Here is a 25,349-nt window from a genome sequence, read left to right on the forward strand (position 1 = left end):
ACAGCTTCTTTCTGTGTCATTGTTGTCTGACAAACACACACCCGCTGTGCTAAGTGCTACACTTTCAACTTTATTTTAAAACAAGCAGACACATCTTCAACATATCAAATGCTTTCATTTACATTTCTCTTTGTAGGCACTGATCGCAGGAGGCAGACCCAACTCAAACGGAAGCGATTACATAGGATAACTAACACTGGCAGAGCTCAGCACTGTGCCCGGAGCGGGATGACTGTGGCTGGCTGCTCCGGTGGAGTCATTGACTATCTTCAAGGCCGTGAGTTAAGAGGTACGAGTTCTTGTGAGAGGATCGAGGACCCAGCGAGGCTAGGGCAGAATCACAGAACAGAGGGCCAGTCTGTTCATCCTGATCATTCAAGTGGGTCGAGTTCTAAGGACTAGCAGAGCCCTGAACCCAGCAATTAGAAGAAAAGTTGTACGAGGCAATCACCGCCTAGGGGCCACCACGCAGTGCCGTCTAATGCTGCATTTCTTAGCCTGTCAAATCTGCCCGTCCAATCAGTTTGCTGTCTACTCCAACAGGGGGAAAGAAAAAAACCTTAGGAAACAATCTTCTCCCTGTTTCAACATTCTATGCCAGTCACCAGAGTTCTTTTCCTGTTCAGTGTATTCTGTGCTGGCTCCTCCTTTGAGTAGCTTAGGTTATCCTTACAGAGACTGAGGAAAGGATTTTGGTCTAGGATAAGCATCATGATTACATACTTCCTGGGTAGATTATATTCTACAGGTATTCCCAGAGGGCTAAATATTGCCAATGTCTGTATTAGAACTTGACTTTTTAATATGCTTTTCTCAAGAATCTTAGGATATAGACTCTGAGACCAGTAAGCGGCCTCATACTCCCTATGCAGCAAGGGGCATCAGGGTAAAGACGTGTGTATTTAGGTAAAGTCACTGAATACACAGGCAATTTCCACATGACAGTCACAACACAAGGAACAGAGGCTTAAGTTTGGTATTTTACTATGCAACAAAAATTCCTCTGAACGCTGTGAGATAGCCAAATGAGTATATTCCAAATGGCACTGAGACACCCCCACACACACACACACACAAAGCATTTCCAGAAAAAACACAGTTTTGAATGCATTAAAAACTCATTAGAAAATCAACCATGTATCAAAATCATCAAAGAAAGTACTTTCCAAATCCCTTTTACAAAAATATAATCTTGGGGCTGGAGAGACGGCTCAGCAGTGAAGGGCACTGGCTGCTCCTCCAGAGGACCTGAGTTTAACTCCCAGCGCTCACAGTGTAGCTCATCTCACGCCCTCTCCTGGCCTCACTGGGCACTGTCACGGTGTAGACACATGCAGACCAAACACCCCTACACATAAAAACCTTGTTCCTTTGAGACAGGGTTTATGTAGCCTTGGCTGGCTGGCCTTGAACTCAGAGATCCTCCTGCCCCTTCCTGAGATTGCAGCCACCGCTATCATGCTCAACTGAGAATCATGTTTTAAGTAGTGGGGACACGACCTACTGGTCTCACCTGTCACTGGGTATGGCTCAGTGCGGTGCAGGTTCAGCGCAGTCTGCTGTGCTGCACGGACTGAAGAGTCACCCGCTCACCTGCTCACTCTGCTCTACCGGCTCTACTCCCAGTCCTCCAAGAGTCCACACAGCAGTCTAAAGACTGCATTTACACCAGGAACTATAGTTTCTTTAGTAGTTAGGTCACCAATTAGGTTAGGATGTAAACTTTTTTGAGATAAGGTCCTTACATATAGCAAGGCTGGCCTTGAACTTGGCCTCTAGGTGCAGGGATTATAACAGCATATACTGCCAACTTAATACAAACAAGAGCATTGTTTAAAACAAAGGGGGCTCCTCGATCCTACAACCCGGCTCAGGAATTCACCCGTCAACCACACGCCTGGCCTCCTGGCTTGGATGAATACCTGAGATGCAGGGCTAGGTCTGAGGGTTCTAGAAACACAGGACAGGCTTTGTAAAGGTGAGCCAAAGCCAGAGCCTGTGCTACTGCTGGGCATGGGACTTCATAAGGACTGGGGTGAACTAACAAAACTATTTTTTTTTAAAATTTCTAGAGTAAAAAAAAAAAAAATTTCTAAATATATATGTATATATATTTAGAATTTATAATCCTAATAGTTGGGCATGGCCTTTCATCCCAGCACTGGAGAGGCTGAGGAAGGCGGATCTCTGTGAGTCTAAAAAGCATCCCAGGACAGCCAAGGCTACACAGAGAAACCTTATCTCACACAAACAAACAAACAAATCTACTTAACACTCCCTGTCCCAAACTGTTCAGAAGTTAAAGAAAGCCACAGCAACCAAATTAACAACCCCATCCCACCCATCACATTTCTAAATATAAAGTGCTGGTTTCTTGCTTCAATACTTTCATTTTGAACAACAGTATAAATTATACCTATTCTAGTGGCCTTTCTGATCAGATTATGCATTTAGATCTGCACAGTGTGCAAACTAACGTGACCTTTCAAGTTTTCTAGCTAGTGCAAATGAAAAATCCCACAGTGTACACTAGAAATATTTTACTTTATATTACAGATGAAAATTGATCTTTCTGACATGCTACGTTTACAGCACAAAAAGGACTTTTCTGCGTCAGTCTATGTTACAACCAGATACACAAATGTCCAAAAGGCAAGTACGACAGATTTTCAAACTCTAAAAAAATAAAATACATAGTTTTCACTATAAAATTTTTATAAATATCAGTTACATTACAGGCTCACAGCTAAAGAGTTACAGAAAATGGAAAACATTTCAACTCAGTTACTGCACTACAGGGCAACGTGTATTCTAGACAGAAATGCCTCTGACTAGTAGAACAGATGCCTAAGAACCGAGAGAAGCTGCCTGGTATTTGGAGGTTAAGCCGCTAAGTTCATGAGGTCTGAGGAATGTGTTAGGGAAGAAAAAGATGTGAAAATAGATAAAGAGATAGTTTAAAGTTTTTCCCCGAGAATGTGTAAGTTATGTTGCTATGGAGACAACTTTAAACAGAGCAGAGGGGTCTCACGGTGAACCAGTGTGTGAAGTATAGAGCTCTGGTGAGACATTCTCACCACTGAATATATAACTTGAAAATACCAAGTCTTACAAATTGTATTCAAACAAGGCCTGTGCCTGTACATGTATCTGGAATGCTGGGTAACCTGGTGCCTGAAAGCGTGAGCTGTGGTAAACACAAAATACTGGTATGCTTTGTGACACGGTATTATCAAAGTTACAGAAGGAATCTGAGTGAAGAACATGGTGTGTGTGGGAAGGGGACACGGCCTGTTCTCCCAACTATACAGTTACCCCAACTCTTCTGATTGACAGCCTGGAATTAATGATCTGCGCCTCAGAGGATAACTAACACACCGACCCTGGGTCTAAGGCTGAATTTCATGATACTCCGAACAGGATCAGGTCACAAGGGAAAAGCTGCAAACCCCGGCCTGCCCTCGGCTGCAGTGATCAGAGTGAAGCTGTGTGAGTAGGCTGGGACAAACCTGTGGAACACCTTCAGTGGTAGAATTTGCTACCATAAAGGGACAGGCAGAAGAAGTTCATTTAGCAGTGTAAAGTTACTTTAGATAATGCACTCACTAATACATATTACTAAGTTGTCCTTTCCAAAACATGGTCTTGGCCTGAGGTGACTCAAATTGACATTTATGGCAATTCACCAACTGTAGATCCATAATAAACCATTAAAAAGGAGATAAATGGTGGTTTGGGGAATAGATTCTAGTCTTTCAGAAGTTAATTCACACAAGACTACCAAGTGAAAACATGTTGTTTGTCAGAAACACACCAAGCCAGATGCCCACTGGTACAGCTCACTGCAGAGGCAGGCCGCTGACAACAGCAGAAGAGCACCCTCTAACGGACAGCCATGGAACTGCCTTCAGTAAGTACTCGGCAACGGAAGATGGAGGTGTAGGCGCTTTGAAACCCCAAGTTCTTCATCATGTGCCCTCCCTTTTAAAGTCTGAGGAATGAGCAAAGATGAGTATATATGCCATGGGAACCAAGAGAGTTCTATGTGACTGTGACCAGCAGATCTATGTGACCACCTCACTAAATAAAGCTGTACAAAACAATGTAAACGCTAAACACGAGCATCATGCTACAAGGTAAATAATAAATTAAGTTAAAAATATATATCTTTCTCTCTTTGAAATAAATATGATACAAATCTCTCAGCAGCGCTTCCCTCTCCGAGGGTGATGCTGTCAAGGGTCCTGCAGTGTTTCACAACACAAGACCACTCAACGGGAAGGCAGGCAGCCTGGTTTTGTTTTGTTTTTTTTTTTTTTTTGAGTAATTAATCTGACTCAGAAACTTCCATTATGTGTATTTTCCCCCCCACTGCCAACACTACTTTTAGTCTAAAGAGAAGCTGGGAATTATAGAGGTTCTAATTAAAAAATTCTCTAAACTTTACACCAATCCCTATTTGATTACATATATTATATATACATATATATATATATATATGTATATATATATATGAATATATAACCAGCACGGGGAGTGTAGTTCAATGGTAGAGTGGTAGAGCAATCATCTAGACTTCCAGAGGACCTAGATTCAACCCCTAGTATTGCTCAAGCAAACAACACAAAAACCTCACAAAACCCAAAAATTTGCATTTCAGCTCAATATGATCATTAAATACCTGAAGGCCTAAAAAATGACAGAAAATATACTACTGTGAAAATTCTAAGTACCGACTCTCTTTCACTTTTCTCCTCAGGTGCTCCTAGAAGTCAGGATGCAGAGTCCATGTGGTTTGGGGTGTAGGGAATCTTAGAAAACACATGGCAGGAGCAAGCCCAGTGTTAACCACAACAGTCCAAAAGGCAAGTTAATTTTTAACATGTTATGTTGTCGTCACCATATCAAAAACATCCACATCCTGTCCATCAAGACAATGCACACTGCAGGGTGAGCTCCAGTCTGAAAACATCCAGCCAGGAGGGTGTTTCCTCTCCATGGAACTTTGTTTCTTTCAGTTCTGATAACTGACCAGAGTGCCTTGCTGATAAAAGAGTATGTGTTTGTGATACCAAAGCCTAGCTGTGGAAATGCTGTTGACTCCGCTCACATACATCAGGAATGAAATGGAGACTGGAGCGCCAACAGTCCTTCCTGTGGATGACCGTGTCTCTACTGGTCTGGGCAGATCCCGTTCCATTCTACCCTTCTACTCAGCCTCCTTTAGGTCCTCTTGATCCGAAGGACTGGAAGCATCATCATCTGTCTGCTCTCCAGAGAAGTAAAGCATCAGTGCGTGCGTCTTGTGTGTTATGGTGACGGTACAGGGTCCTTGGGCCCACGGCTCCCCATCCACCTGCATGGGCATCATGGAGCACTTCAAAATCAGCTGCAATCAGGAAACAGTCAGAAAAGTGTCAGTTCTAGAAGCTACAGGCCAGTGTTCCTCCTAACTGCCACTGTCTCCTATAGGACCTTAACCTTTGACATTAAAAAAATTAATTTGAATATACCTTTTCAATAGACTGTTTAGGGATTCTTTTCCAGTGGGCATTTTATTTCTTTAATTGGCCAGCTTCCTGCAAGCCTGTGCTATGGGCTATAAAGGTTAGGGAAAGTGATAGGGGAATACTGTTTTCTCCATATCAATGGCTTGGAAATAGCTCATTACACTGCTGTGTCACCTACCCTCACTGTATGTGCTTGTCCTATTCGAAAAGGGTTTGCCAGTTTCACCTGGATTTGAGCACAGTGGAAAGACCCATACACTCCAACGACTTCCAGCAAGCCATCATCATGTCTAACGTTGGAAGAACAACATATGGATTACAGAATGCAGTAAAATCAAATTATCCACAGAAAACACAGGTGGGCCATCAACTTCATTCATTCATTCATTCATTCATTCATTCATTCATTCATTCATTCATTCATTCATTCACTGGATAAAAGGAGTGCTGTGTCATCACACCCTACTCTGTCCTCTTATTATTCACATACACAGAAGTAAAAAAGGAAAAACCTGGGGAAATGAAAAAGTTTAAAAACAAACAAAAATCCCAAAAACTAAAACAGAAGGCTGCGGGTAGTGGTGCACACCTTTAACCCTACCATTTGGAAGGCAAAGGCTGAGTTCAAGCCCAGCCTGATCTACATAGTGAGTTTCAGGACACCAGTGCTACTGTCTTGAAACAAAACAAAAACCAAAACAACAAAAAACAGAGCACTTTAGAGAAAAGTGACAAACCCAGGATGTAGCCAGCTGTGGTAACTAACAACTATAATCCAGCGCTAGGGAGTTCAAGATTAACCTGGTTTACATAGTGAGACTGTTTCCAAACCAAAGCAAACCCATCACCCAGCTCCATTGCAAAGGTACATACCTGGCTAGAGGGTAAGTCTCATCACCCATTCCTTCCCACAGTCTGCAGCCACCGCCCCAGTAGCCAATGTTCAGAACAATAATACCTTCTAAGTTGGGCAGTTCGACTCGCTCACCATCCAGTTCTAGCTTTAAAGAAATGTAAGCAGTTAGTCACTACCTGGCGTCCTATCTCCACAGGGACTCAAACTTTAGCAAGCATGTTCATGGATGTGAGACATGCCCGAGCAGAAGACAATTTCCTACCTCAACTCAGAGCAACCTGGCCTGTCTTCTCTTCATACAACGAAACGAATTCTTCATTAATTGGTTTATTCCTCCACATGTGCGTGGAGTCACTCTCAGGTGTCACCTCCCAGGCGCTGTAGACACTGGTTTTGAGAGTGTCACTACTTGGCTATTACTTTTTAACTTGGGTTCTGGAGATTGGAAAGTCCTCACTTACACTGTAAGCCTTTCACCAACCGAGCTGTCCCCTCAGCCCCAAGCAGAAGAGTTTTTAATCAAGTTACCAACAGTGTCCTTCTCAATCCCGACTATCCAGCCCTTCTTTTTCCTAAAGATTTATATACTTTAAAAATGTGATGTGTAGTGTGAATTTCTGCTTCTATGTCCGTGTACCACCTGCATGCCTGGTGTCCAGGGAGGCCAGAAGAGGACATCAGATTGCCCTAGAACTGGTTGAGTACCTGCATACCTTGAGTACCTTCCTAGATACACACACATACACATAATTAAAAAAAATAATAAAACAAAAAACGCTCACTACAAAACAGTCAGCAAATGCTCCTCTGCAACCTACTCTCATCTCCCATTTTAGGAGTAAGAAGCATGGCACCTTACGTTCCCAGACCAGGAGCCTGGCACTATCTATACTGTGCTCCCCACAGTGGTTTCTGGTAGGAAACCAGATGACACTGTACCTTGCGTTCCTGACAGTACTGTGTGGCAAAACCCACCATCCCCCTCTAAGGTTTCTAATAGGTTGTATACTTGCCTCTCAAGGACCGTAACACACCAATTGGGACAAACCAAGCCATCACTCCCTCACTACAAGCCTTCACCGGCTTACCCTTGTACTGGGGCAGAATGCAAGTTCCAAACAGGCTGATATGATACTCTGTGGCCTGGCCTCTGTCTGTCTGTCTTCAGCTGTGGTTCTTGCCCTCTTCCTCCCTGCAAGCCATGCTCTGCACTGAAGCTCTTTTACAAGCGTCTGGGCTCCGGGTTTGATCCCAGCACCACACTCAAGAACACTTTCGCTGAGAATCTTGCAGTTCCTTCTCTGCTGGGAGGCTTCCCAGAGGCTTTCAGCTAAGGGCTTGCTGAATGGCAGCAGCTTTCTAGGGCTAGTGTACCCGGCTCCTCACTGCATGCTCACATTGTCCATTCTTGCACCAAGATGTTTATCATTTCTCCCCTTCTTATCTTTCAGTACTTTCGGGATTCTCTAGTTCATGTTTTGTTGTTATTAACCATAACAGAATCTTTCTAGAAGTAAGCAAGATACACAAGACTGCTAAAAATGATGCCAGGGTTCTGTGGCAATACACACTCAACAACACCCTATTCTTACTGTTTATACATTTTTATTTGCTCTAATATATAAGAGGTATCATAAAAAAGATGAATTAATCTTTAAAAATTTCCTGAACATTCAGATGAGTCAGCACTATGTTAGGAACTTTAAACATTTAATGTTTTAAACATTCAGCTTACCAGTTAAACAGACTCTGGGACCAAACCTGGGTTCAAGTTGTGACTACTAGTTCCTTATGGCCATGAACTATGTTAGGAAAATTAATTTCAAACAAGATCTGTCTGTGGGAATATAGTAATGCTTGCCATATAGGGTTGTAGTGATAATTTAGAGGAATCATGAATGTAAAGGAATCTAGTGGAGGCTGAAGAAATGGCTCATTGGTTAAAAGCACCTGCTACTCCTATAGAGTTCCTGGGCACACACATGGTATGGTAGCTTACAACTGTCCTGAACTCTAGCTCCAGGGGACCTAGTGCCCTCTTTGGACTACTGAGGGCACCAGGCACACAAGTGGCACACTTACATTATATATAGGCCAAACATTCATACACATAAAACAAAAACAAACAAAGAGGAAGAACATAGCCAAGTGCCTGGCATACAAACACTCCACATCTATGAACAAAGTACGGTGACAGAAAATTCAGCATTTGTTAAAGAGCTTCAGAATCCAGACAATACCCAAACTTTTAGGAAAGACACTGGTAGCTTACCTCAATTCTTTTATTCAAGTCTTTACACTCTTGCACTAAACAATCTTTAGTTCCATAGAATAAATAAACAGCCTACAAAAAATGGATAATAATATGACACTAAAACATTATGAAGACACTATAATTATGGCATTAAAACATTAAAAAGACAGCTGGGCGGTGGTGACATGTGCCTTTATTCCCAGCGCTCAGGAGGCAGAGGCAGGCAGATCTCTAAGAGTTTGAGGCCAGCCTGGTCTTCAGTGAGTCCAGAACAGAGAAACCCTATCTCAAAAATTAAAAACAAAACAAAAACAAAAACAACCCAAGGAAGACACTGTAAATGTAGCATCAAAGCATCACAAAGACACTGTGGCAAGGCTCCTCCTCTGCTGTAAGCCTCTGCTGCTTTGTGGCCTGGGTACTAAGGGACAGAAGAACATTGCCTCTGGCTTACAACCAAAAAAATGTTTTTTTTTCCTCTTCCGTGTTTTTCTTTTTTTTGAGACAGAGTTCCTCTGTCTAGTCTGGCTGTCCTAGACTTGCTTTGTAGAGCAGGCTGGCCTCGAACTCACGGACATATATACTAGCCCTTGCTTCCCTGAATGCTGGGATTAAAGGTCTGCACCACCACTTATAAAAAAACAAAACAAAACAACAAAAAACTCACTAAACAGAGCCAGACATGGTGGAGCATACCTTTAATCCCAGCAGAGGCAGGTGGATCCTTGTAAGTTCAAGGTCAGCCCAGTCTACATAGCAAGTTCCAGGGCTATATAAAGTGACTGTCTTAAACAATAAATACAAAATGGGAGAGGGGGAAGACATGAACACATGTGGGGGGACACACAAATACAAACATTACTTTTATCAAAGGATTCAGCTATGCAGGAGCTGAAGTGATGACTTTGCTAAGAGCCATGCATAACAAATACCCCTTTCCTTACTTCATCTGCCTGTGGGACTTTCCTAAGCCAACAGAATATATTTTCTCTATTAGTGACATAACCAAAAAAAAATTATTTTCCCTAGAATTTCTTTCAGCTATTTAAGATAAACTTCAACATATTCCAATTAACTTCCATCTAAGTAAAATAGTCCAACTTCTGATTTTAACACTCTTATCATTAACAAAGTATGTTCACAATTTTAAGTTGAAATCCTATACACAACAGAGCACATAAATGTTTCCATAAGTCAGTGGGATCTGAATCTGTTGGTTTTTACTGTACCTTCGGTGATAGGCAGGAAATGTTATTTTATCCAACACACCTTGTTAAGGATTCTGCTGGAAAACAGAGACGGCGCCTTCTCACGGTGAGCGTGGAAATTGAGAGCCATGAGGGCATCAGGTCCAATAGAGAAGTAGTTGTTCATTGTGAACTCCTGGGAGAGAGGAGCAGACTCTAGCAGCTGTGCCAAGCACAGGTCAAGCTCAGTCTCCATACTTTGTTTACTTTCCACAGCCTGCCACACACTGCCTGGTGAAGCTGTGAACTACAGGAGTCCCACTTTCCGCTTCTGCTTACACTGGCACCCCAGAGCTTCCCACCTGGAATGGTTCTGTATTCTGCATGCAGTCTTGCTTTGTTCCTTCTTTGCAATTTTCAGACTGTGTGTGTCTTAACTCTTTATTCCCTTAGTTTGTGTTTTCTCAATTCTTCTGTCGACATATCTAGCTCTGGTCTCACTTCTCAGCAGGCATCAGCCTCCAGCTTCTTGTTCAACACCACAGTCATTATAGTCGCCATGCCAAGTGATGCATTTTATTTAACTCCAAGCCTAAAATTCCTCATTTTTATTTTCTTGGTTGTTGGTGCTATGTATTCAAATGCTGATTTCAGCGCCTTGACATCTGGGTACTTCCCTGCCATGGGCACTATTAATAATGATGAACTAGCTCCTGTAATCACGTGATGAGAAGGAATGTCCCCATTATCCCTGATTGGTGATTAAAAGCCCTGTACCTAGGCAGGGCAGAAGGAGGTAAGTGTGGCTAAGGTTTCCAGGCTTTAGGGACAGGAGAATCACAGGAGACAGACAGGAGGAGAGGAGGAAGCCCCCAAGGGTTAGGTGGAGAGAGAACCCCGTGGGCCAGGAGGAATCACTTTGAGAATGGCATGGATGGAGAAAGTGACCCAGATGACAATGAACAAGTATTTATGGAATTATGGATGGGAGGCAACCCAATTAGGAATGGTTAAAGCAGACGGTATTGGATGAGGGCTGGAAGGTGGATGGGGAGGACAATTTGAGATAGCGTAGGTGGAATTATCTGCCCAGCCCACGGTGTTATAAGACAGTTATAAAATCTAACAGGTGTCTGGCCTTTAATTGATTGTGATAGCAGGTTAAATAATACTGCCATAATAATTACAGGGCTAATAATAAGCATTATTAGCCGGATCCCTTTTATTTACTATAATACTTGGTTAACATCATTTAGATGTCTCTTATAAAAAATAGAATTCAGTAGCTATATATTTGCTTTACTCCTTTTGTTGGCATCAGTTGCCAAGTCCTGATCAGCCTAACTTTAAAATGTCTTTAAAATGAAAAGAAAGTCTAAATTGTTCTCTAGGCTCTCCTTGTGTCTGTAAGCTATGGTTACACCATCTTCAGGATTTTTCTTAAAATACAGATTGAGATTATGGGTAGCTCAGTGACAGAGTACATGGGATAGCACGCGTGAGATTCAACTGTGATTCTCTGTAACAAGTTATCTCTGTATTATCTGCTATTTGCTGATGCTTTTCCACCTCTGTGTGGGAAACCCGTGTTTCTTTGCTGACCCACGTTAACCTGATCTGCCAGGTTAAATAAATGCCCTTGGGCAATAATCTCTTTCACTTTTTTTTTTTTTTTTGAGACAGAGTTTCTCTGTGCAGCCTTGGCTGTCCTGGACTCACTTTGCAGACCAGGCAAACTGACAGAGATCTGCCTGCTTCTGCCTCCCCAAGTGCTGAGACTACAGGTGTGCACCACCTTTTCCGTAGCACATTTGATAGCACAGCTGGGGCCTGGGGACGTGGCTCAGCGGCACACTATTCATCTAGCACCTCCCCAGACATAAGTCAATGGGGGGAAGTTAAACCAAAGCCAGTGCAGTTCAGTGACTAAGGCAGGCACTTGGGTGTTCTGCTCTGTACCCAGCTCCCATTAGCTACCACATCTCTCCATCCTACCCGCCTGGAATCCTGTACCACAGACACTCGGTGTGCATTTGCTAAACTGCTGGAAACGTACCTTGGGTTTTCTTAAATTGTAGTATCCTTTATTTGTTACCTGCACTTTCCATCTAAAAAACAGAAGTTAAAAAAAAAAACAGTACTTTTACCAAAAAACCTTTATTCTAGATAGCCTGAGAGATGAAAATTTCTATTTTAAAGCATTTGAGGATGTATCCACATCTACATCAATATACAAATTTTGGTATGGTTTATAACTGAACCACATATAACACCAGGAGCAAGACACCAGCACCTGTTACAAGTACACCAACAAATACAGTTCTTTTCACTTAAATTGCATTTAACTTGTTTTTGGTTTCTTGAGACAGGGTCTCAACTCTATGATCCAGTCTGGCCTTGGAATCATGGTAACTCTTTCCTGCCTCAACCTCTCAAGTGCTGGGATTACAGGTATGAGTCACCATGCCTGGCCAAACTTCATGAAATTTTATGGCTACACAAGTCTTCATGTGTAGCAAATAACACCCCCAAGCTCAAATAACAGGCTTGCTAGCACAGTGTAGCTTACCTGTCTAGCTTGACTCCATCTGCTTCCATCACATTTCTTAAGACCTGTGCAACTGGGATCTCTCCAGCATAGCCTGTACCCCAGCCCAGGGTGTTGGACAGATCATTGCCTGTTCCCAGTGGTAAGACTGCAACCTGTGGAATGTATTTTTCTTGTCCCTAGAATATAGAAGATGTGCTGCAGATTTTCCTCTTTAGATTGTAGCATAATAGAATTTTATAAAATTTAAAGACTAAAAGTAACAAAGACACAAATACAACAACTGTAGGTTGTGTTAACTACTGAATCAGTGTCTCATTCCCAACTATCCAAATTGGCTTCATCATCTAATAGTCACCTGCTAATTTCATTCTTTGGGGGACGGTGCTAGGGACTGCACCCACACATGCTGGGCAAGGGCTCTACTACGGAGCCATATCGTCAGCCCCCATTACAACAGTATTAAAGACAGATACCTTAATCTTCATCTCATCAACTGCATCAAGGACCCAGCCCACAGTCCCGTCCCCTCCACAGACAAGTACTCGAACTGAGTAGTAAGGAAGAAGAGTGCACAGCTGCAGGGCTTTGACTGGGGGAGTTTTGGTCACATCAAACACCTAAAAGTGAGAGGACAAGAAAAAAATCATTTTACCCAACATTGTCCTTCACCTGCCGATGACTACCTTGTGATGAACAGGCCTGTAGCTGAGCAACAGCACTGGCTATTATGTATTTTCCTTTTACAGTTCTCCAGAGACAGGGAACCTCCTGTTCACTGTGGCTCGTCCTATACACTGACCTACAAAGGAGGAACCAGTCTCATTCTACTGACTGGGTAGGACACTGAGACCCAAAGTCTGTTGCCTGCGATTCTGCAGATGCTGAAATACAATTCAAACCAAGTCTGTGATACATTTTTGACTTTCTATTCACATCAAACTACAGTGTGTTAAATTCACCTCTGGCTAGTGTTCCGTACTTTATGCCTTAAAAACAAAACAGCACTAGAGCAAATTCCTAGAAAATAATTTTGACAAATACACAGTAATCTAAAATGTAAGGACTCTGAATATTTATAACTATTACTGATACAGAAAAATACTTAAGAGACTAATGTTCTCTGTATAGGTGGCTTCTGTGGTATAGTTTACAGTAATCAAAGTGCAGGTACAATCTCAACTTCCAACAGTAGGAAACTCAATAAATCACCACAAATTAAGTTACCTTAGTCACCAGGCTTGTAATCACGAGGCTATACTGCAATCATAGAAAATATTTACCTTGACGAAATGCAAATTTGTGTATCTTACTGTTAACATCACTTTTTCTCTTTAGTACTAGGAACCAAATATGTGTTCTTACATGTTAAGACACTTTATCTTGGGTTACTGCTTCAACACTAAAGATATAAAAAGCATTAACTGGAGGGAAAAACAGCAATAACATTTCTGATGGCTTCAAAGTAGATTGTTTCCTGCTAGGATATACATATAATCTTTTTCTAAAAAATGTGTTTTAAGAGAGGATCTTACTGTGTAGTCCAGGTGTCCTCGTATTCAGAGTTCTACCTGTCTCTGCCTTGTGTGTACTGGGATTACAGGAGTGTGCCATTACACCTAGATTATGTACATTCAATTTTAAGGGCATGCCTCCCCCATTTTAAAAGTAAAGGTATAATTTACTTATCAAAAAAATTCTGTAAACAAACAAGCAGATGGTTTTAGTTTGTGCAACTATTAAGATAATCCAGTTTATAACACTTCTTTTTTAATAAGATGCTTAGTCACTTCCCACTTCCAGCCCCAGGCATATCCGTCTCTACTGACATGACTTTTAGATAGGTCACATAAATGCAATTATACAGTATGAGTCCTTCAGCGTGGATGACTTAGCAGCGTTTTTGTTTTAATTTTTATTTATTTATTTTTAAGACATTTTTTATTTATACAGTGTTCTGCCTGCGTGTGTGACAGCAGGCCAGAAGAGGGCACCAGATCTCATCATAGATGGTCATGAGCCACCATGTGGTTGCTGGGAACTGTACTCAGGACCTTTGGAAGAGCAGTCAGTGCTCTTTAACCTCTGAGCCATCTCTCCAGCCCAGCAGCGTGTTTTTTTTTTTTTTTTTTTACAGTTCACTCACTATCATATACAGTTTATTTCTTTCATCCACTGAAAAGTATTCCACTCTGTGAATACGCACTTTGTTTATCCACTCAGCAGCCGACAGAGTCAAGCTGTTCCACTTTTAGACAGTTATGGATAGTGCTGCCATCAAACATCTGTACCCTTCTCTGTGGGACATAAAGCTTCATTTCCCTTGAAACAGGATTCCAGGTGATATGGTTTTTGATTTATTTTATATTTGAAGTGCTTGAGTCTGTTATAATTACGATTCTTTCCTATGACTAGGTAGTGATTCAGGGCATCAATAACTACTACATTTCAGAGAAAATAAAAGCTAAAAACAAGGTGATGTAGGAAGGAACATTTTTCTCTTTAGTTACCTGGACTGGATTTAACAGGATCCTAAACTCTCCCAGCAGTCCTTCTCCCATGTTAGTTCCACTCCGTGAGTTGGCCAGGATTATTAATGGGGTCCACTGCTTTCCAAACTTAGAAGCTAGCTAAAAATGAAGATGAACAAAATGGGGTTAATGTTTGGGAGACATAAACATAAAACCTTCCTTAGTAACAACGGTGTTGTAATTTGCTGAAATGAGAACCATGCCAGTACTATCAACACAATAATGAAGAACAAGCCCAGGAATGGCAGAGGCCTTTCTAGCTTGACCTTCCACTCAATGTAGACTTCTTATGTAGTATATATCTCCATGCGGAGGTAAGATGACCCCCTTGGATATGTTCCTCAGGAGGCCCCTCTCCCCCACCTTTCTTTAGAGTCTCACTATATTGCCTTGGTATGCCTGGAACTCACCCAGATCAATCTGTCCCTGCCTCCCAAGTGCTGGGATGAAAGGTGTTCCATGAGAGGTTATCCAGGACAGGGTCTCCTGATGGTCATGGGGCTTGTCAGTTGTGCTAGGCTAGCTAGCCACTGAGTCCTAGGAGTTTTACCTTTCTAGGGCAGGGTCTCTAACAGATGCCCTTATGCTCAGCCTTTGACATAGATGCTGACAACTGAGTCCTCACACTTGCACGGCAAGTACTTACTGAGAGAATCGCTTTCCCAGTCTCCACCGTATTCTTTTCATATCATCCTTTTTAAGAAATCAAATTTAATCAACTGTTTTTTGTTGTTTTTTAAGACAGGATTTCTCTGTGTAGCCTTGGTTATCCTGGAAATCACTCTGTAGATCAGGCTGGCTTGAACTCAAAGATCTGCCTGCCTCTGCCTCTCCAGTACTGGGATTAAAGGTGCGTGCCACCACCAACAGGATGAATTTAATCAACTTTTAATGTATTTTAGATTTATTTTTATGTGCATGTGTGTTCCGTCTGCATGTATGTGCACCATGAGCATGGAGTGCCCTCCCAAGTCAGGGGGCAGCAGATCCCTTAGCCTAGAACTGGAGTTACAGTGTGACCTGCTGGGTGGGTGCTGGGAATTGAGCTCTGGCCCTCTGGAAGAGTTGGTGCTCTTTCCAGCTGAGCCTTCCCTCCAGCCCCTTTATCATTCTTTAAACAGTACTTTCATGGGGCTTTTGAAGAGGATTTGAGTGTGGGTCCCAGAACTCACTTTAGGTGGCTCATAACTGCCTCTCAGAAGACAGCCAGAAGTCCTTTTCAATAAGAATGGCATATTTAAAGGTCCTAAATAACTTCTGAATAGTATTTAGGGCCTGGCAAGAGAGCTGAGCAGGCAGAAGCCCTTCTTTCCAAGCCTGATGCCTCAGGTCACTTCCTGGAGCCTACTTGGCAGAAAGAACCAACTCCTACAAGCTAACGTCTGACCTCCCCCCTCCCCGCATGCCCATGGCACACTGCACCCCATGAAATAAGCGCAGTACACAGTTAAACATGCTTTGTTTTCATTTCCTGTTGAGTGTTTGCATGTGTGTGAGTAATGTATGAGTGCACACATGCTTATGGTTCATGCATATACACACACAAGAAATAAATTTAAAGAACTCATTAATAGAGCAGTTCACTCTACTGCTAAATTAAATTAGTATAAAATTAAGTTGAAAATGGGGTTCTTACTAATTTTCAATTAAGTTTACTAATTTCGCTTCTAAAACTGTTGGTATAATGTTTTTTTAAATGTATACACCTTACCCTTGTTCCTTTAAATACTGATTTCTCCCCCACCCCACCCCCAACTCTCTGGTTTCAATCTGGATATTGCATTGTGATTCTCATTATAAGCATCCTGTCTCAACTCTTGTGTAAACAGGACAAAATAAAGCAACTAGACACAATGTTGTGCAATGGGAGGAGCTAGAGGATAGGAAACAGGGGAGGAGCTAGAGAGTAGGAAAGGAGTGGGAGGAGAAGGCAAGAGGAGAGCTAGGAGAGCAGAGCTGGAGGAGAGATCCTGGAGGACATGGAGCATGAACCAGATCTAAGATTTCACAAAAAGCAAGTATAATGTGGGAAATCTAAATGTTAGGAAACTGAGGGCCTGGAGGTTTAGGAGGGAGTAAATATTGCCCAGCATTGTGTTCTAGGTTAACTAAAAACCCAGTCTCTGTGTAGTGATTTGGTTATACAGCTGCTGAGGATTAACAGCAGCATTACCAGAAGATAAATCAATAGTAAATATTAGTCGTCTCCTACAACATAAAACAATCAAAGTCATCACATAATTTACCACACAACTGCTGTGTTCAAATACTTAAAACATTACATAGGTTGAGTATCCCTTATCTGAAATGCTTGATGCCTATGGCATAATTTTATTCTTTCATACATGTGTATTGTGTATTTTGGTTCTCCCCTCCCATTTCCTTTCCATCCACCCCCCCCCAGCACTCCCCAACAATATATAAACCTCTTTCTTCTATTTACTAATTTTGGTTTTGTTTGGTGTTCCATAGATCTTAATCAGGGGCACCTGTAGGATCCTGAATTTGGAACTACCCATCAGAGCCTGCTGGGCTCACCAGCTGATATACAGACAGACACTGTGTCTCTCCCTCTACTGGACTGTTGCCAGCAGATAAGGAGCAAGTGATAGGTGTCCATAGAGGACATTTAATCCAGCAACAGGGTTGCTCTGGAATGTAGACACGCCCTTAATGCACACCTTTAATCCCAAACAATGAAGATAAAGTTAGTTTGTAGAAGGAAGCACCCATGTTTGAAAGTGATGTCTAATTGCGGGGCAGACAAAGTGACAAATCAGAGAAGTATCTCACAGAGTAGGATTCACCCAACTCTCACGAGAACAGCACAGGAAAAGGCAATATAAGAGGGCAGAGGGAGAAGGCAGTTTTTGACCAGGACAGTTGTATAGAGACAGGCTGCAGAGAGAGAACAAGCTAGACAGCGGTGAAGACAGAATGAGCCAGAGAATGAAAATGGCCAGAAGATTAGAACATATTGCCAAAGTTAGTATGAGGTCAAGAAGAGCAATTCAGGCAGAAGTGAGTGAAGCCAGTTTGAATTAGTCAGCTGAAAAAAAGAACCAGTCAGCCAGCATTCAGAAAGAACTAGAAAGGGTGAGCTTATTCAGCAGCAAGTCTCAGAGGCTCAAAAATTCTAGACCTAGATTAGATTGTATGGAGGCTAGGAGCTTCCAGTACTAGGCCTAGGTTAACAGACAACAATTACTTCTGGTGAATAAAGATACTTTTTCATCCTGGTACTAGCTCTGTAAACCAGGTTGGCCCCGAACTGAGAGATACACTTGCCTCTGCCTCCCAGAGTGCTTGAATTAAACACATGCACCATCATGCCTGGCCAGAAGTTTCTTGGTTTGGAGTGTTTGCACAAACATAACGGGGTATCTTGGAGACAGGATCCAAGTTTAATATGAAGTTGATTTATGTTTATGTATGTACCTTCATACATAACACAAAGGCACTTTGCAGGGCATTTTTAGTGTCCCTACATTTTGACCATTACTTGTCCTGAGATTGGATGATTATCTACTTGTCTCATGATGTTGCTCAACCTTAACATTTGTGAGCCTACCCCAGTTAATACACTTGACGTTCTTTTAGCCACTGGATTTAGATTTTCTCTGGTCTCTTCTGTTTTCCTTTTCTGGATGTATCTGAAGATATATTAGTTTGAAATTTTTGTTTTTTTGTGATTCCTAATTTTTTGCTTTGTTCTTTGAGATCTGCTTCCTGCCTCTGCCTCTTGAGTACTGTGATTAAAGCCTTTTATTATTTTACTTGTACGAGTGTTTTGGTTGTACTTATACCTGTATACCATATGAAAGCAATGTCTAGAGGCCAGAAGGGGGACTAGATCCCTACATACTGGAGTTACAGCTGGTTCTTACTCCACGTATGTGCTGGAAATCAAATCCTGGGTCTCCTGGAAGAACAGCCAGTGCTCTTAACTGCTGAGTCATTTCTCCAGCCCCTGGTTCTGTTTTTGAAATCAGATTTTGCTAAGCATTCTAGAACTTGCTCTATAGACTAAACTGGCCTTAAACTTTTGGTTCTGCTGCCTTTACCTCCCAAGTGCTGCTATTAAAGTTGGTTGCCATCATGCTGCGTCCTGGATAAATTTTTTTTTTTTTTTGCTTTGTTTTTTGAGACAGGGTTTCTATGTGTTGCCTTGTAGACCAGGTTAGTCTTAAAATCACAGAGATCCACTTGCCTGTACTCACCCCCCCCCCAAGTGCTGACATTATAGGTGTATGCCACTGTGCCCGGTGCCTTGGGTAAGGTTTTATGGCATACCATAATAACATTTTATATCCCTTGATCTCTTATTTTTCCCAATTTTTCTCAAATATACAGAACTAACTATCTTATATATCAACTTTAAGTGAATAAATTTATAAAAAAAACTAATTACCGCTTCATAATTTGTTTTTTTGTCTTTACGCATCTGGTTAATGGAAGTTAAATAACCTGGTGGGATGATGAGATTTCTGAATTCTCCAAAATCACACTTTTCATTCCTTAAGTTACTTTTCAGGCACTCATCATGGACTGTTTTCTGGCACCAAACGCACCTGAGGAAAAAAGAGACTGCGGTCAATTAATTTAAAATCAGTGTTCCTAATCAAAAAACGACATTGTGTCAAGATTAAAACAGTATATCTACACAAAAATAAACACAAAATTTCAGAAAAATGTACTACGTATGATCATAATTTTTAAAACAACAATGTCTTGGGGCAATTTTGTAACATGGCAACTCCTATAGGTACAACCTCCCTCCCCCATAACAAGGTCAATACAGACCAGCTGAACACATTAGAAATGTGTGTGCTTTAGCTGAAACCTGTTTATGACATCTGTGGTTCCTCGGGTCTGGTTTGGAAACTTTTCAACTTGTATGTGGAAAGTAAAAATCTCATTTCTTTTAGGAGCAGATAAATAGTTTCCATATCTACTTCTGAAACAAAGATAGGATGTGTGCATTCAGCTTTCCCTCTGTACTGGGTGCCAGTACCAGCAACAGGCAGGGAATAGTGCTGGAGAGACTTAGGCTTTCTATTATTAATCTGCTAAACTGTTTAATCCACTCACAAATAAAACACATCTGACTGAGCAAGCACAGGCCAACAGAGAAGGATAAAATTAACTAATTTAAAAAGGGAATGAACACTTCCCTGCTGGATGTTAGATCTTGGCCTTCTATTTTAAAGGTGTCTTTTCCCTTTGGGTGTTGAAATTTGTCAGGTAATTACTGCTGTTTACTCAAGAGTTCTGATGGCTAAAAACAGATACCTGCACAATGTGTTAAGAAACAATTATAACATAGCTTGCTCATGACATTTATGGATCTTTCAACTGTAACAGACGGTTACATAGTTGATGTAAACAGTCCATTTATTGGTAGCCTATAGCTAATTCCTATTTTATTTCAACCATTGTACATGTTATTATTGTATGTTGTTATTGCTATTTGGTCCTCTCTGGCCTTTAACTCTTAATCCTAGTGACTCAGGCTCTAGAATGCTGGGATTATAAACAAGTGCTGCCAAACCTGGCTTGGGTAAACTTTTTTTTTTTTCCAGTACTGGGGATGCAATCCAGGATTTGTTCATGCTATTTAAATGTTCTATATAACCTACCTATATACAATGGTGGCTCAGCTAATTCTAAACCATTATATTTCTTTTTCCCCATATCATCACATTTATTTGTGACAAAGAGAGTCAAATCTCACCACCAATTTTTAAGCTGAATAAGACTATGAGACACTGTTCTACTTAACTCCTTGGTTTCACACCTGCACAGCTAATCAGATTTGGGAGGTAAATCGTTACCACCACAGAGACAAGCATAGGGGACACATTGTGAGGAATCCCTTCAGAAAGTGCTGTTCTTGAAACAAAACAAAACACAACAAAAGAACCCTACAGTCTTGAAAAAACACAGGGGCTGGGGAGATGGTTCTGCAGTTAAGAGCATGTGTTATTCTTGCAGATGAGCTGGTTAGATTCCCAGCAACCACACGGTGGCTCATAAGCATCTATAATGCTAGTTCTAGGGGATCTGTCACCCTCCTCTGACCTGGGGGCACCAGGCACACACGTGGAACGCAGACATACATGCAGGCAGAACACCCAGTGCATGTGAAATAAATCTAACCCCCTGAAGAACCCTTCCTCCCCACAAACAAGGGCAGAGCCTTGGTTCAGGCTCCTGGCACAGGCTTACAAATGATTGTGGCCTTATAAAATCACCTATATCCAGCCACTCAATTCTTTTGGAACACTTATTCCCAGTTTTACAGTACAAAAATGCTTTTCAGGTAGGAACGTGATCTGTACGTTCTGGATACGGTGTTCTTCCTAGTTGGTATCAGGAATATTTTCCTAAGCTAGTATATATTTTCTAAAAACAAGGTTTAGAAAGAAATGTGTAATATTATGTTATGTGGATTAATTCATAAGTTATTCAATCTTTGCTCTGTTGAATCTTTCTTTTCTCTCTCTTTCTCTTCTTTCTTTCTTCGGGTCTCATATATTCCAGGCTGGCCTCAAATTCCCTACTTGGCCTTGAACTTCTACAATCCTCTTCTCCACCTCTCAGGTGTTGAGATCACAGGCATGTACAACCAGAGGGGTTTAGTGGTACTGGGAATCAAACCTGGGGCTTCTAGATACATATTAGATAGGCATTCTACCAACTAAGTTACATCCCAGTCCCTAAAAACGTCTTTAAAATTTTATTTATTTATTATTTATACAACTTATTCACTTTGTATCCTGGCTATGCCCCCTCCCTTTCTCCTCCCAATCCTTCCCTCCCTCCCTCTTCTCCTCCTATGACCCTCAAAACATTTTTTTTAAAGTACTATTCATTGAAAGGATGACTGCAAATTCGTGAAGTGTTCCATAGTAAAAAAAAAAAAAAGTACTATTCATTAGTACCTAAAAACTAGTCCTGATGATAAAAAAAAAAAAAAAAGATATTCTGTTGTTTTATTTCAGAGGGTTAGATGACTAGGTTAGATTTTTTTTTTTTTTTTGCCTTTTTTTGAACTCAGTTATGTGCTACAGTTGAAGTGCCTGCACAACATAACAACAGTCCTTTATTTTTTTTCCTGAAACAGGGCTTCTCTGTGTAAAAATAGCCTTGGCTGTCCTGGATGTGCTTCGTAGACTAGGCTGGTCTCGAACTCACAAAGATCTGCCTTCCTCTTCCCAGGATTAAAGTACTAGGATTAAAGGCATGTACCACCAGGCCCAGCCCACAGTTATCTTTTTTTTTTTTTTTTCTTTTCTTCTTTCTTTTCTTTGTTGTTTTTGAGACAGGGTTTCTCAGTGTAGCCTTGGCTGTCCTGGACTTGATTTGTAGACCAGGCTGGCCTTGAATTCACAGCAATCTGACTGCCTCTGCCTCCTGAGTGCTGGGATTTATAGATGTGTGCCACCACTTTTTTTTTTTGAGACATGGTCTTACCATGTAGCCTTGGCTACATCCATATTTCATTAGTTTAGAAAAAGTTCTCTCTCTCTCTCTCTTTCTTCTAATGTATCACATGTGTGTAACAGGGGCATGCCACAGCACATGTGTGGAGGTCAGAAGAGAACTTCTGGAAGTCTGTTTTCTCCTTCTACCCTGTGGACTCTGGAGAATCTGAACTCGGATTGTAAAACTTGGTGGCAAGAGTCTACAAAAGCTGGTGTGGTGGCACCTGTATTCCCAGCACTCAGGAAGGCAGAAGCAGGTGGATCTCTGAGTTCAAGGTCAGCCTGGTCCAAGACAGCCAAAGCTACACAGAGAAACACTGTCTCGAAAAATCAAAAGTCTACCCATCTTGATGGCCCTCTCGTTAGGTTTTTCTTGTTGTTGTTGCTATTGGTTTGTAGGTTTGTCTGTATAGTCTTGACTACCCTGGAACTCATTCTGTAGACCAGGCTGGCCTAAAACTCACAAAGGTCCAACCACCTCTGCCTCCCAACTGCTGGGATCAAAGGTGTGCGTCACCACCACCCAGCCTCATTAGATTTTAATAACTACATGTACTTTTATTTACCCAGAAATCTTTTTGTCATAGCTATGAAATATGCATGTTTATCTTTAATTTATTTAATTATATTGAGATAGTCTCTTATATCCCAGATTGGCCTTGAACTCTGTAGCCAAAGATGACCCTGCATTTCTTTCTGACCCTTCTTAGGCGGGAGCTTTGAATTGAACCTGTGTTCTCTGGAAGAGCAACTAGTGCAACTGCTAAGCCACCTCTCCAGGTCCAAATCTAGTAAATTACTTTTATTTGTTTTGTCTTTTAAGATAGAGTCTTACCACGGTTGTCCTGAAACTTATTGTAGACCAGGCTGGCCTTGAACTCAGAGATCCTCCTCCTGACTCTGGCTCCTAAGTGCTAGGATTAAAGACATGTGTCACCACTGCCTGGCTAATCAAACACATTTTTTTTAAAAGTTAAATGGAAGGACAGAGAGATGACTCTATGATTAAGGGCACTGGCTGTTTTTGCAGGTGTTTGATTCTCGGCACCCACATGGCAGCTCACAACCCTCTGTAACTTCAGTTTCAGGGGATCTTTTGGACTCCATGGTATGGTACTAAGCAGACATGTAATGCAGATGCACCTGTAGGTAAAAAGACCCACAACCATACAACTACAAAAAGACAAAAATAAAAAATTAAGCCAGGCAGGGCTGGAGAGATGGCTCAGTGATTAAGAGCACTGGTTGCTCTTTCAGAGGTCCTGAGTTCAGTTCCCACCAACCACATGGCGGCTCACAACCGTCTGTAATGGGATCTGAGTTCTTCTTCTGAGTATGTGTGAAAACAGATTACTCATATACATAAAAGTAAATAAATATATATATATTTAAAAAAAAGATTAGGCCAGCCTGGCTGGCGGTGGTGCTCACCTCTAATCTCAGCACTGGGGAGGCAGAGCAGATGGATCTATTAGATAGATTCATGGGGTGGAAGGAAGCTCACTCCACATACACAACTCCACTGCAAATGTGCACCCCACCCGTAAATAAACAAATGGGAAACATAAAATACTCCTTTCACTCTGACCCCCACAGCTGTGTTAGCAGAAGAAATTTAAAGCACTGTTTTTACAGTTTCAAACCAAGAAACCATTGGTTTGGTGACTGGCATAAAGTCATTTGTCGTGACATCCAGTGTTCCTTATATAAAATGGGGTGCTATAGAATAGCCACGAGGCAGGCAACACTTAAGAGGCCTTCGATGAAAAATGGAGAGCCCTGGCAGGGGTGGGGAAGTAGGGGGTGGTGGTGGAGTTGGCAGAGTGCTCGAGTAACACGCTCAAAGCCTTTGGGTTGGATCCCCATGTACTGGCTCTGGCGGTGCACAGTGCCGCGGGGAGTGAAGGCAGAAGAACCAGAAGTTCAAAGTCATCCTCTGCTATCCAGTGAGTTTGAGGCCAGCCTTGGCTACAGGGGACCCTGTCTCAGAAAGAAAAAAAGAAAAACAAACAAACAAACAAAAAAATCAACATATAAACGAGCATTGCCAAGGGTAGGTACCAGGGATTGCCTGCGAATGGTTTAGGTCATTTGCTGGGATGAATTTAGGTCTCACCACCCCACCCACCGTCTGCAATCCTGCCTCCCACAAGGGCCATACCTGTAATCGCAGAGCTTAGGCTGGCTGCCACACTGCAGCCTGCAGACGACACAGTAGGAGCACAGAGGCACGTTGCCGCGGATCCAGTGGTGGGGCATGTCATCTGCGGCCCTGCAGTCGCTCTTGAACACGATCTCCTTGCATGGGAAGCGCTGGTCGGCCTTCTTGAGGCAGCCCTCGTCCACGCGGAGCCCGCAGCAGTCACAGAAGGCTCCCTGCAGGATGTGCTGCCCGCACACGCAGCAGTAGGTGGGGTGGCTGAACAGGTCCGTGTCGCGCCAGCCGTGCTTGCTCTTGCGGAAGATGTCCCTGAGGTGCAGCTGCCGGCGCGACCGCTGCAGGCTGCACCAGAAGGTGATGAATACCGGCAGCAGCACGGAGCACAGCGTCCACAGGACCAAGTGGCCATCGGGGAGCAGGCCCTGGGAGGATGTGCTGGACCGCCGGTCCTCCTCCATCTTCCCAAGCCGGGGCGTGGCCTAGGGAGCGGCCGGGCCCAGCGGGCTCGCCTTAGGACTCCCTGCGCGGGCTTGCGGCTCGTCTTCTCCGCGCGCGGCCTCGGACCCGGGGAAGGCGCAGGACGCACCCGCGGGCTCCGTCCAGCACCCGCGGGCTCCGTCCAGCACAGGCCCGGCCTGCGGCCACCGCGCTCGCAACGGCCGTTGCGCGGGGCCTCGTCCCTCTCGCGAGGTCTCTGGAGAACCGCGTCCGCTCGCGTGGCCGCGGGTTCTACCTCCAGCCGAGCCTGCGGCCTCCGTCCTACCCTCGCGCCGCGAGATTTGCGTGGGGCGAGGCGGCAGCGCTTGCGAAATGCA

The 25,349-nt window shown here is 42.7% G+C and overlaps 1 protein-coding gene across 1 annotated transcript; it reads right to left on the reverse strand.

The window, feature by feature from the left end:
* Window positions 1-52: 52 nt before the first annotated feature.
* On the reverse strand, window positions 53-25,349 carry Dgke (diacylglycerol kinase epsilon). Its single transcript, XM_055619838.1, has 11 exons — window positions 24,535-25,349; window positions 19,298-19,457; window positions 14,866-14,985; window positions 12,832-12,975; window positions 12,377-12,534; window positions 11,864-11,915; window positions 9,890-10,003; window positions 8,639-8,710; window positions 6,384-6,511; window positions 5,689-5,800; window positions 53-5,389 (listed from the first exon to the last, which is right to left on the reverse strand). Exons 1-11 carry the CDS (start codon window positions 24,990-24,992, stop codon window positions 5,210-5,212), a joined length of 1,698 nt encoding a protein of 565 aa, XP_055475813.1. The 5' UTR covers window positions 24,993-25,349; the 3' UTR covers window positions 53-5,209.

This window comes from Psammomys obesus, unplaced genomic scaffold (assembly GCF_907164565.1).
Source record: "Psammomys obesus unplaced genomic scaffold, mPsaObe1.curated_primary_1811, whole genome shotgun sequence".
In the NCBI taxonomy this organism is placed as follows: Eukaryota; Metazoa; Chordata; class Mammalia; order Rodentia; family Muridae; genus Psammomys; species Psammomys obesus.